This window comes from Aulonocara sp. 'chitande type north' Nkhata Bay, linkage group LG15, assembly GCF_057382095.1.
Source record: "Aulonocara sp. 'chitande type north' Nkhata Bay isolate Kocher_YH1m ecotype deep benthic linkage group LG15, A_spYH_male_GT1.1, whole genome shotgun sequence".
Classification (NCBI taxonomy): Eukaryota; Metazoa; Chordata; class Actinopteri; order Cichliformes; family Cichlidae; genus Aulonocara; species Aulonocara sp. 'chitande type north' Nkhata Bay.
Genome location: NC_141358.1, coordinates 11,501,578 through 11,515,053, shown reverse-complemented (window position 1 = coordinate 11,515,053; position 13,476 = coordinate 11,501,578). Strand labels below are relative to the sequence as shown.

The 13,476-nt window shown below is 40.3% G+C and overlaps 2 protein-coding genes across 3 annotated transcripts in view; one reads left to right on the top strand and one right to left on the bottom strand.

The window, feature by feature from the left end:
- The first annotated feature begins 1,326 nt into the window (after positions 1 to 1,326).
- The window catches only part of usta (uronyl 2-sulfotransferase a), a 69,567-nt gene continuing 57,417 nt past the window's right edge, over positions 1,327 to 13,476 (top strand). Inside the window, exon 1 of one of the 2 annotated variants that reach the window (XM_086264141.1) lies at positions 1,327 to 1,821. In XM_086264141.1, the coding sequence (XP_086120267.1) occupies positions 1,593 to 1,821 (229 nt within the window). In that variant the 5' untranslated portion in view covers positions 1,327 to 1,592. The remainder of the gene's footprint in view (positions 1,822 to 13,476) is intronic. The other variant, XM_086264142.1, reaches the window with a different exon arrangement.
- slc22a16 (solute carrier family 22 member 16) overlaps positions 2,973 to 13,476 on the bottom strand; it is an 81,189-nt gene continuing 70,685 nt past the window's right edge. The window contains exon 9 of the transcript XR_015125034.1: positions 2,973 to 3,001. The gene's annotated coding sequence lies outside the window, so the exon portion shown is untranslated. The remainder of the gene's footprint in view (positions 3,002 to 13,476) is intronic.

Below are 13,476 nucleotides of genomic sequence, written 5' to 3'. Positions count from 1 at the left end.
TGACTGGATCATTGTGGACTTCATCAAAAGCAGGAACCACCAGCAAATTTAATCCCATGAGACTGAGAGGTGTCCTCATTATCCCAAGATTCTACAAAACACAGTGATACATTGAAGACAATGCAATACTTTAATCCATCATTAAATTTGTTTGCACCGTTTATCCCATAAAAGAGGTCGATATTGATTTAAATAACTCCACCACCACAAGGTTTGTTGTGCAAAACTGAAGTTCATTTTCTGTTCCTCTTGGTATTTTTCAAGCTTTTACTAATCTGTATAGTTCACACAAATCTTTGAGGAGTCACAGCTTGGTTCGCAGATGCACAGTGCATCTATGTTAAAGCGCAAACTCAAAGAAACGTCAGTAGTACTACAGTCCAAAGATATTACTGACCAACACAGAGTTGGTCAGTAATATCTTTATAGTATCTTCATAGTAGTCTTTTAAAGTTAAGATGGCTTAAAAGTAAACACATCTAAATGACCAACATCTGAAACATTCGCAGTGGCCTTGCAGACTATGAGCTTCCTCTTGGTGCATGTGAGACTTGAAACACATCAAAAGGAGAAGACTTTTGGAGCCATGTCCAGTAATTCTAATTAGACTACGCCTGAGGTACTGTGGTGTCCTCAGTGCTTTCCATACTGTAGTACCATGAAATAAACTTCTGTGCTGTATGGCAGATTTTGACTAAATTCCTTATTTTTGTGTCTAGCTTGCATTATGCTGTTCATTTCAGTGTGCGCACAGTTTTTTCTCTATTCCTCTTTATTACATTTGCCCTGTGGAGTCAAATTGTTGTCACAGCTCCTGTGTAGCTGTCAAGGAAATAGTTACTGTTTTGAATGGCCTCCTAAGTACAGGTGTAGTGTAATGGTGGGTTCTGGCTGTGCTGTGGAAAGCAAAGCTTCTAACAACAGGCCTGAGGGGGAAAGAGAAAGTTACGACATACACACACACGAGGGGTGAGCAGATAAACTTACTCGGTAGCTTCTTTTTAACATTTATCAGACAAATACTTCCTTTTCATTTGGTGATAAGACAATTTTAAGCTTTTTCCGAGTAATGACCGTTTTATCAGAGAATATAAACTTTTCCGTCTGTTTTTTAAAGCCTTTTTTTTTTCAAAATTTTCTGTAAACACAAATTACAGAACTACGATTATTTTTTAAAAAAAAGCTGCTGCATGATAATTGACTCGTTTCCACCGATATCATATGAGAGTCCGCTCCCTGGCCTTTAGGCGACGCTGTTTTACGCACTGCAATCCAAACCAAATCCTGTGTGAAGTGGAAGTTTTTCTGATTTCCACGTTTAGTAATCTGACACCCAGACTCTGAGCAGAAGGATGGACCCTTAACTCGGCTGGGAGGACGGAAGGAAGGAGTAGTCATCCAGCGAGCAGGAGCGAGCAGAAGCGAAACGCTGTACGCAAAAAACAGCCCCGTGGCTCCAGCAGCGGAGAAGATCTGGGTGCCAGCGCGTCTCCAGTTAACTGTCCGTCTCACTCAAATGATCTCAAAGCGACAAGTTTCACTTTCCGCATGCGAATGGGTGACTTTCCGCAGCGCTTTGTGAGGAGAAGAGGATGAAGAATTTCAACAGCAGTGCCCTTCACAGCCATAGCCAGTCTACCAACCACATTAGAGAGCGAAACAGCAGAAAGTACAGCTTACTCTCTGTTTTACCGTTGCGATTTTCTCTCCGAGGTTATGGGGTCTGCATGGCTACGCTGTTTCTCTTCTGTTTCGGCTCCCTATTTTACCAGCTGAACGGAGGACCTCCTAAAATCCTGCTAGACATCAGACAGTATCTCGGTAAGAACTTTTCCTTAAAAAAACCCTCCTTCCTGAAGGTCGTTATCAAAATAATAGTAAGAAGTTGCTCTCCGCGTCTGGACATTTTTTTTATCGGTAGGAGTTATTAAGAAACGTTTATCAAAAATGGAAAGGGTCTCTTTCATGAAACCCACCGGAGGCCACATCGTCTCCTCAACCTCATTCAGCCCAGGTGGACGAAACCGATTTTCTCTCGTGCTTATTTCTAAGTGTTAATTTATCCACGTGAAGTTTGTTTTAAACCCCAAAAGACCCCCACATTTTAATATCAATGCAGACACTAACTATTGCATATACACAGCTGTGTATCATCCCGAGTCAATATCATCCCGTCAGTCTACAAAGATGTGTGAAAAAATGTGAAGTTTTTTCACTCATTTTGTTTAACCACCTAAACCTGGGGTATTTATCGTCACTTTTACGCCGCTGTGAGTTCTAAGAGCATGATTGAGAGGTGTTATGGCAACTAGAACTTAGCAACTGTTAGGATTCATGCTGAAGACTGACGCCTCTTCTTGTACAGCCAGCTGGTGCGCTCCAGCCGCGCAGCTCTCATTACGCACGGCTTGCACCGGTTGAACGAGGGGTGAAAGGCTGAATTTATGCGGTTATTTAAAGCCTAGAGTGCATCTGTGGTTGTTTTAATAAAAAGCACGCTACAGTGTTGCCAGTTTTTTAATGTCAGGCAGGTTTCCAATTTAAAATATTCTGGCCTGAAGGGATTATTTTTAAATATTTATATAGATATATTTTAACATTACTTGGCAGCTATATTTCTGTCATTACAGTGCACTGGATCTTAACTACGGTAAAGTGGATAAAGTCTACTGTGTGTGTGAAAAAGAGCCCATTTGTGGCCACATCTGCCATAGACATATGTCTGAGTGTCAGCCTCTAGGATAAGATCTGTCAAGAGTCAAAAGGCAGTGTCTGCTTGTACAAGTCTGATCTTGTGACTTCAACCTCTTTGATACCCTAAACAGAATCAGATGCAAAGGTGATTTTCCAGCGAGAACACGGCCTGTGTCTTGAAAAAATTAGGTTGCATTTCTACCTATTTCTCACAGGGGGCTAACCTTTTATCACGTGATAAACATCTGGAACAGAATGAGAGTCACTTTCCAGGTCAGCTACTAATCCCCTGGGTCAGATTGGTTTCCTGTAGACACACACAAGCACACAGTCTAACCGACTGGCATACAAATACATAGGCAGACTAAAGCTGCACAATATTGTCAAAAATAACGTGGATTTCATTCAAAGCATAAGCACAGATTCCTAAAATAGAACGTTTTACCTTTTTTTTTTTGAAGAGTGCTAAAATATTAAAAGTTCACACTGCAGAACATTCAACTTTGGAGCCTAATAATGCAATCTAGAAATCATGGCAGTCAACACCAGTTTATTTTATTTTAAAGTACTTGCACAAAGCTAATGCATGCATGGTGAGATAGCTTCCTTACTGCAGTACTGCTTCTAAGAAGTGCTCTATTCTGAACAAATACACTGATATGCCTAGGCTGATGATGGGGCAGATGTATGTGCTATTACCACAGACGAGCAAGCAAGAAAATTACATCAAAACACCATTAGGAAAAAAGAAATGTATAATTTGGTCCACAAGGCTGAGTGTTAATGGCTTATAGGGCATAAGCCATTGACACTCAGCCTTGTGGACCAGGATGAGGAATCCCTCTAGAAAATCTAGTCTCTGCTCCCACCTCCACGATTGATCTCCACAGCATCTCTACACAGAGACCCTGTGGACCTGAGCCTTGTTAAACAGTGACTCCACTGTAGTGTATGGAGTTCGGGAGGGTTTTTCTTTATGTAACAGCGCCACAGTGTAGCACCTCAACTGGGATGTGGATGACTAATCGTCTGCATTTATTATGATGCTGAGGCAATGAAGAACGACTTTGTAGCTGAAAGTTGTGACAGGGTCAAATCGATCATATAAAGTTAAAGCCTTTTTTGATGTTGTTTTGTTTCCTGAGTCTGAGTCAGCAGGTTTGTGACACATTTCAGGTAACTTTGTTGCATGTAAAACAGCTGTAGAAAGAGAAATCCAGTTGGGCTGGTGTGTGAAAGAGCTTGAGATGTGGTCTGCTCATTGTCTCTGTTCTGAAGTGTGTGTGGTCTTGAGGGAGAGACCGTGGAAGGAAGAAATCTAGGATAAAGGAGGGACGGTACAAAATACTCCTGTGATTGGGACTGCTTTGAACAGGTTCATAGGAAAGTCATTTTCACAAAGAGCTCACACAGTCTTCACTCTTAGTTTGTTGTGTCTGTTATTCAGAACCCAGATGCAAGCTCCAAAAACTGTATAAGGGGAAACTTCACAAATCACCAGAATTATGAGGAGAAGCAGACCTTTAAAATAAATGCCTCCTTCTAGTGAATAAAATAAATCAATTACTTTTAATATAATAGCTCTAAGCCTGGCGTTGGCATTTCTAACTAATGCACCACATTTTCTCTGATGAAGAGATACTTTATGTCTGTTGCTGTGCCTCGTTAAACACACGTGTGACCTAACTTGTGTTACTTTTGGCTGCGCTGTGCCAAGATGAAGGTGAGGAATCCTGTTGAGGTGGGTGAGTGTGGGCGTGCACGTGGAGGTTGGCAGCTTGATTTAGTGTGATTGTGTGATAGGTGTGTGGGTTTCTCTCAGTCAGATGTTGCCGGTAGGGAACAGACCTTGTTTTGTTTGGCTCGGTGGGGAGGTCGGTGGATGAGGATGTCACTCAACATGCCGTATAGTCGCAGTAACTAAACTGCCGTGCAGACCTTTAAACCTGCTGAATTTACAGCCTGCTCACCACTGTGCGTTCACACTCGCTGACCTTGTCTAACACTTTCTCGTGTCTGTCTTTCCCTCCTTTGCTCATAAACTGTATGCTGACCCAGCTACCTTGCCAGAAAATGCCTCTTCTTGCCAGGGGGTGTATGGACACGTCTGTGTGGCAAAAATCTGTATATAAATGAAAAGTTACAACAAAGTTTCAACGACTGGGAAAGAAGCGTTCTTCATATTTTATGCCATATTTTTAAGTGCTTGGAGCTGAGACAGCAAAACAGAGCGAAGCAAAATGTCCTCTTTAACTGTGCTCTTACTCAATACATGGTGCACTTACTCCTTTAACATATATTTCGATTTAATGGACTTTTAAGCAACATTTAAGTATGCACGTCTTTCTAAGTGTTTGTGTGTTGTTATAGCCCCCAGTCTTCTTGCCATGAATCATAAATGCTGAACTTGATGTGGCTGGGAGTCTTTCACCACTAACTTTGCTCTGCTTCTCAAAAGAACCCTTTAACCTTTTTAAAACACACACACGTAAATTTAACTTTTCAGAAACGGGCCAGTAAAGTGTCCAAGTTGGAGACTCTGGGGCGGTATTAGGGATTAGACAAGTATGCGTAGACACAGAAGAAGCTTTAGGGTCGCTCGGCCTCCCTTCAGTTTGTGTCATGTTTGCACCTTTGCTGGCCAGGAAGTGGTTCAAAGCAAACTTTTTAAGTGAATTCAAATAAAGTTTAGTTTGGCTGGTCAACGCTTAGTAGGTGTAGTGACACAAACTTTATATGTATATAATAAATTCAGGGAGGATGAGTTGGGAATTGCTGCAGAGAGAGAAAGGGAAGAACACATACTGTTCCTCGACCTCCTACAGACTCATGAATAATACACAATGAGTATAACACTGTGTCTTACATACCTTAACAGGGCTGAAACCGCTAATGTAGAGGTGCTTAAACTGTGGGGTGGACCAGACTAGTGTGGGTGATAACAAAGTTAAACTAAACTGAATTAATTAGATTATAGTACGGGAAATAAACAAATAGCAGTTTGGTGATATATTGTGCTTACCTTTATTTTCTATTGCTCTACTTATATTATTGTATGCTTATTATTTTCTAAAATAAATGATGGAGTTTGAGGTGTGAATCCATTAATGGAGTAATTGTTGTAAGTAAGTCTGGAAGTTAATGAGATGGCGAGGCCTCTGTCGTCCATCAGTGTGTCTATCCATCCATCCCTCCCTCCACAATTCACAAAATTAGCTACTTTTCTTAGAGCGCTGAGCAGATTTTAGCGAAGATTGAACACAATGACCAACTAATGGATCCTTTTTCCAATTTTTATGCTCTTCTCCTCACTGAGTATTGCTCAGATTGCAGTGAAATTAGATTAATTTGTTTTGAATATTTCTAATTGAGATGCTTCCTGCCTTCTTCATGGATTTTAATTCTCATTGGTTTGTACAGCGAACCAATGACAGCTTACAACTTTCTTTTTGTGCTTCACGTACTATATTAACCTGCCAGATGAGCTACTACATCATTGATATTCTGGTGGTCAAAGATCAGATGCATTAAACTGCTCATCATTCCTTTATTTCACATCAGAATTAGGGCTGCCACGATTTGTCGACTAGTCACGATTACGTCGACTATCAAAATCGTCGACGACTGATTTAATAGTCGACGCGTCGTTTGAAACTTTGTACGATCACAAAAGACGCAGGAATAAGTGGCAGGATTTAAGAGTGTAATAACGGACTGAAACAGAAGATGGCAGCATTGCATGTACAAGGATGTCAGCTACCGTTAAACCCCGAAGAAGAAGAAGAAGAAGCAGCTGTGTCCCAGAGTTCATAGCGCGGCCCAGCGCAGTTTCCAACAATGGCGGCAGCTAGTTAGTTTTAATGTTACTCTTATTATTCTTTCTGGGTCACAAAATAAACGTTTAACATATTTTCAGGCGAGAATGTAGCTGTGTAAACCTCAAATATCTGCTCAGTTTATCAGGACACCACATATTTTCAAAAGCGCTCTGACGTTTTCGGAGACATCTGTTACCCACTAGCTCGCTAGCTAGCCGGGGGCTAGGTCACTAGCGCCGTGAGAACACCGGACTCCCCGCAAATCGTTTTCAAACCCACCGCCATCTTTCGCTACTCTGGTTAAATATATATGAGTCACTTAGATAACTTAAAATGTTATTGTTTGGCTTTTTTTTTTTAGTATTTTATTTGTTCCTGAGTAAATCAGTTTGTCTGAGATTAAAGTTATAGTTTTTACACAGCTGAATAAACATCAAGCAGACAGCTGATTATCAGAAGTGTGAGATGCTCCAGAATATACTCCAGTGTCCTGTTATATTTTAGATAGCAAGGAGTTTATTAAACTTCACCGAAACAATCTGCAAATTTCATTAAAATTTAATAAACTATCATCTTGTCTTTATTTTTAGTTAGCACATACCTTAAACACTTAAAGCTGTAAGCTAATGATAGTTATATAAGAGCAGATGCTGCTGGTGCAATAAGCTGTAGTTTTACGTCTAATGGATGATGATCTGATTAGTCGACTAATCGCAAAAATAATCGGTGACTAGTCGACTATCAAAATAATCGTTTGTGGCAGCCCTAATCAGAATAACCTTTTCGCTTTACCTTTTGCACCGGTGACCTTTACAGACCTCTAACTTCAAATCTCACCTTCTGCTTGAATTTAAATATTTTATAGTTCACAGTTAATAGTATATATTTTATGCACATGCATGCACATTTATGTTTACACTCATACTGAAAAAGCTGACAAGTTAGTCACATTAAAAAGCTTTTTTTGAATGAGGCAGTCATGTAAGTGTGAATTCTGGAGCAAACTCGCCACTGTAGTCACACAAATACACCCACTTCCTATTAAAGGATATTAAAAACAAGCTCTTTTTAAAATTTAAATCATATTTTGCACTTTTAAATGACAGATTTATTGGCACTGACTCTTTGCCCAAAGTGACAGTCTCCAGGCTTCATGGCAGTATACCAAATGTCACATAGAGTGAAAATCAGGCCAGTGCTGGTCAAGCTGTCAGTCAGCATTTTCAGCTGCCTAACAGGGTTGCCAGATGTGCACTTTGAGCCTAAGTGAAATCGGTGATGTGGAAAGGTGCTTGAGCTCCCGGTTTAATTCTTTACTTAACACCTTTTCATTTTTGTTATTGACTTGTGCAGCAGATAAGCAGAGGTTACCAACCCAAGCACAGACATACATTTATTTTTAATGCTAAAGACTCAAAATAATCCAATATTTAGAATAATATTTTGCATCCATCCAGCACCTCCACCTGACAAGCCTCATTAGGAAGTGAAGGCAGGACAGCTTGGTCTACTTACTCTGTATTCCTTCTAACTGCAGGACTCAAGTGTTGAGAAAAACTACACATTACTTCCACTAGACCCCAAAATAACCCCTAACTGGCAGCACATCCAACTTAAATGCCAAAACAATCAGATGGCCCATAATTTTCTTAGGGTTGGTAAAACAAGCAGCCTTGCCTGCTGAGTAGAGTATTTACCTGCTTTGTAACACGCCAGATTCTAACTGAGTTTAAGGGTCAATAAAGGATAATCGGCTTTTTTTACTGAATGGAAACCAAAGGGGAAAAGCTTCAGTGCTTCAAATTAGAGGGGTTCGCAATGAAGACATGCAGTCATTAAGTTATTATTTTATGATTGTTACAAGTACTCCATTAGGCATGCATTGATGATAATCTATTATCTTTTTTTGTGTGTTTTGAATTTTCAGGATAGGAAATCATTTGAAAAAAATATTTTTGTTGACCCTGTCATTACATAATGGAAGCAATTAGCATTACCAATTAGCATCTCCACGCTTGAGAGACTGCTCTCCCTCTCCAGAGAGACAGGCAAACACTAAAACAACACAGGGTAATTATCTTTCATTAGTGCATTTGTTTTTGCCACATGAAAAGAGAGCAGATGGAAAGAACATTACAAATGTACCAGTGCTGTTAAACTGCAACTGCTGTTCAAGGCTTGCTGAGCAATGATGGTTATAACCGAAGAGAAATCCCAGATGAATTTGTGGGCAATGGTTTGTGATCGGGTTTTTGCGCGGCGCTACTGAACGTACAGTGCTTCTTCTTTTTGCATGTCACTGAAGAAAAACATGAAATTTGTTCTACAAACTTGGGATGTGTCCAGTTAAACTGTTTCTGTAATGCTGTTTTCAGTGATGTTTCAGTAAATTGAGCGGGTATTTTGCAGTTGCTTTCCTGCTTTTTCTGCATATATCATGCAGCAATTAGTGCATGCTACTAACTTTAGTCTTCAATTGTATGAACCCTTTCCCCATGGTTTGTAAAACTAGACGATATTTTCTGATTATTGAGCCGTAAATGTGCTGGCACTCACGCTTGTCACTAGAGTGGCATTTTTTAGGCCTGTCAGTGGCGTTTGTCATGCATATCCAAAGTTTTGGTAACCCGATGTGCACAGCATGTCTGACTCATATGCTAAATGAAAGAGCTGGAGGACCTACTGGCTTTAACTAGCCTTCACTGAAGTCTCCCTCGTGCAAACGACAAAAGGGCCACCATCATTTGTGCCAGCTCAAAGGAAAATTCCCTCCTTCTTGATCTGCTGCATCTCATTTATGTTTCATCGGAGTAGCATACTTTCTGTATGTTGCCTCTTCTTCTTCTGCTTTGCTTAGCAGCAAGTATAAAAGGGCTGTCAAGGGCCACATCCCCAACACCACTGTCAAGGGCCACGTGCTTCAAGCATATCTGCGGCTTCCCGGGAGGAAATTCAAACCAAACCCCTTTGGGGTTGCATCAGGAAGGGCATCTAGTGCAAAAATCTGCCAAATCAAAACATGTGGATACCCACTTGTGAATTAAGGAGCAGCCGAAAGTAGTTTTTAGTTCTACCTTCTTAGTTATTGATGTGTTGTGGTGTTAGTAGATGGATTCGCTGTCATATAAAGAGTCTAGCTAGCTGTCTCCCCCCATTCACAGAGCGTCTAGGAAGCTAAGCAAAGTGGTTGCTTCAAGTTTATTAAGTTTATGATGTGAAAATACCCCATAAGCATTTATAAAACGGACTCTGTTTGTTTCACTTGTTTGTATGCTGTGTAGTCAAGAATACATCATCTCAAAAAAGCTTTGTCTTGTTTTAAAGGGTTGCCAAGTCACTGATGACGGCTGGCTGTGTTGACTTTTATGGTAGTGCTTGTGGTGATGTGTGAATGGGTGGGTGGCTCAAGGCCCGGAGCCACTGGGTGGTACCCAGGCTCATGCTTTTGAAAAAAGGTGACTACACACAGCATATCCCATAATTTAAAACATCATTGACCGAATAAATAGAGGTCCTGTGAGAGAATTAAGTGTCTGCTTACAGCGTGTAAACTGAGCTCCCGGCTTTAATCAACTCCTCCCTGTTCATTCAGAAAGAAAAGACCTTTAATCTGAATCCAAGTCCTTTCATGTCAAAAATAGAAATACAATAATTGCACCCTGCTACATGAGAATTTTTTAAGCTGCACCCTTCCTCATATCTCTGTGTCCTGGTGTTGTTAGCCATTTGGGAAGTCTCTTTGTTTACTTTGGCGAGTGGTAAATAACCCCACATTCCCCAGTTTATTGCCACAGATCATCTGAAATGTTGAGGACTTGTTTCTGCCAGCTGGCCACATACGTTTCCGATCAAACAGCAGGTCACTAAAGTCAAGCAATTATCTTCCAGTTTTATCAAGCAACTGGACTGAGAGTGTGAAACACATTACCAGAAGCCACAGGACTTGTTAAAGAGAAACATATTTGCCCGGTGGTCAGTGAGATCAAGGAAGCCTGGTTAACTTTTCTCAGAGTGAACTTACCACATCTTGGTCAGCCCACCCTCATTTCATGGAAGTGAAAAAGTAAGAAGTAGTTTAAAATAGCTGACTTAAATATATAGCAGGGGAGATATAGTGGGAGGGCCCAGCCCATGTTCTTGAAACCACTACATGCACTTTTGGGGATTGCAAGTTTTATGGAGCCTGTTTCCCTTTTTAGGTTCAGCGGAGTTAAACTGGTTTTTCTGTTTTCTAGATTCAGTTTATTTGCAAAAGTCATCTTTGAGTATATTTGAGACTTCAAAGCTGCACTTATTAATACGTCTATAATAACGATGTACTACAGGCAGCTGAAGGATTTAGTGAGAATTTACTTCTTTCGTAAAGCACAATTTAGCCTTTTCTATAACCTCTAGCTTTTAAAATTGTAGGAAGTCTTTCATCTACTTCAAAACCCTGACACAAAGATAAAGCTGATATTATTACAGTTACTGGTTACATACAGTACTTAACAAATTTACGTAAGGTTTTTTGTCACAACCACCCTAAATTAACAATAGTGGTAGCTACCTGCCGTTTATTACTGCCCTGTGGACTCTGCTGCTGTAGCAATGGGAATTTCCCAACTCTGGGATTATTAAACAATATGTTATTGTATCTTACCAAAATCATTTTTAATTGTGTTTTCACTGTATTGCCACAGGTGGTCTAATACATTACAAATTAAAGTGCCTTGAGGTGACCGATGTTGTCCAGTCCAGTGTACAAGTTCAAATTTGGATATAAAAACATGAATTCTGTCATTTTTATTTTTTATCAAACTTTTTTAAAGTAGTATTCCTAAAATATTTGCGTGTTCTTATTTTTACAGATGGTCTAATACATTTGTTAGGCACTGTATATAAACAGGTGAGGGTGTCCTACACATATGCACAAAAACCCACACGTCACGTAGACGATGCCGTTATTTCACTGCTGTGCAAGTGGTGCAAATATTGACTTTATCGATTTCATTCCACTTCACGGCCCAGCAGCTTCTCCCTTTCTTTAATATGAGCTTTTCTCCCTCTATATTCTTGATATTTGAAAAAAAAAAAAAAAACCACTCCTCACACAAACTAGAAAAAAATATATATTTGTGATGAGTATTAAAAAAAATTTTTTAGAGCGAGACTCCATACCTTAATGCACAAGCAAGCACTTCTAGTAACAACCTCCACTCCCCACCCGAACAAAGCTTTAGGTAGCTGGTTTATATTTCAATTTGTCACTTTGTATCAGAGACACGAGACTGAAATAGACAGACAACCACAAGCACAAACTTTGACACATTTTGGTCATAGAAGTTGTTATTGTTACACAGCGCAGTTTGTTACCACTGAAACAGCTCGAAGTGAAACCTGTGTGTTCTGCTTTCAGTGGGCTATTATAGAATCGCACATTTTAATGCTCACATTATTACATTTACTTTCGTTTTTGCAAATTGTTGGACACTCTCAGCTGTTTTTCTTTTTTTAAACCTCGTAACAGGTGAAATAAATGCGATAATGTGTCCAGTTATCATCCTAAGAAAATACAATTATTTTAGAGCGTTTGAAGGATCATAGCCCGAAAAGCATTCTCAATATGGAATGTGGTTGTCCCCAGCGAAAAGCAAACATCACCTGTGCCAAATCTCACACCTCTGTCTCAGAATGTGTTCTCCTCTGAAACCCACCTCTGTCCCAGTGTCCCTCATTACATTTTTGTTTCTTTCAACACCCTCCCTGCCGCTTATATGAAGTCAAGTGTACAAAAAAAATTACAGCTAACTTCTCATCAAACAATTCCAAAAAAGTTGGACGTTATAGGAGTCGACGCTTTTGTCGCTGTTGTCACGTTTACCCTCAAAACAACAGCTTTTTCAAGTACTAAAGCAGAGATGTACTGTAGCAGTGTAGCTGTAACCCTGTACAAATGTTCTGCTCCGCTGGGGAAACCGCATTTTCCAGATGTTTTAAAAAGACATCTTGAGTGAAAGCAACACAAAGTTAACAAAGTCTTTATCCAAGAACGCGTAGCGTCCAAGAAGTTGTTCTTTTTCCCGTCCAGTTTTACAGTCCAGACTGAGGTTGAGTCCCTATTCTTCCCACAGAATTGCTTCTACAAAGCAATCAGCAGGTGTGGTTAGAGGTGTTAATTACAGGGTTGGAGAGGGATGATTTGTATCTGACTAGTGTTTGTGTGTCTGTGTGCAAAAGAGAAAGTGATGGGCTAAATTGTAATAGTTTATACGGTGTCTACTTTTTAAAACCAGCCAGAGAGGTTTCGGATGTATCCAGTATGAAGTTAAATGGGTTGCTGTTCATAATTTAGTGTTACTTCTTACACTTACTGTGTTGGTACATCCCTTAAAAAGCCATCACTTGTCTGGCCTGGTTCATTGGCACAGATCCTGGTTGTGTAGCATTTCCACTGACCTGCCCAGAACAACTTGCCTGTCTTTTGGCCCACCACCACTCTGCTGCTGCACCCGTCTGGTTTAGACTGTACTGAATTTGTGCCAGCTGGACCTGCCATTCCTTTGAATCCATCCATCAATCTGTAAAAACTCTAATTTTTTCACCCAAATTTTCACCAGAGGTATTGCAACACTCAAATCCTGCTTTGCTTTTTCCATTTTCTTACATTTCTGGCCTCCATCTTAATGTTATGTATCACTCCAAGTCCCCACTCACCCCTCTTCTGGTGGAAGTGTTTGCATAAACCTTCCATCTAAATTCTTTCCTGGACAGCAAACAGATGCAACTTCTGTGTTGTAGTGCACACTGCAGTAGACATGTGCGACACAAAAAAATGTGCCACTGGGTATACCGGCCGTGCGATCTTGCCAGCTGGAACGTTTGCCCCTAATCACTATGTGCAATTCCATTACATCCTCAACCACGCAATTTCAAAACCTCTCTTGTATCCTCTATTCAGTCGCTTGCCTATTCATCTGCGTGT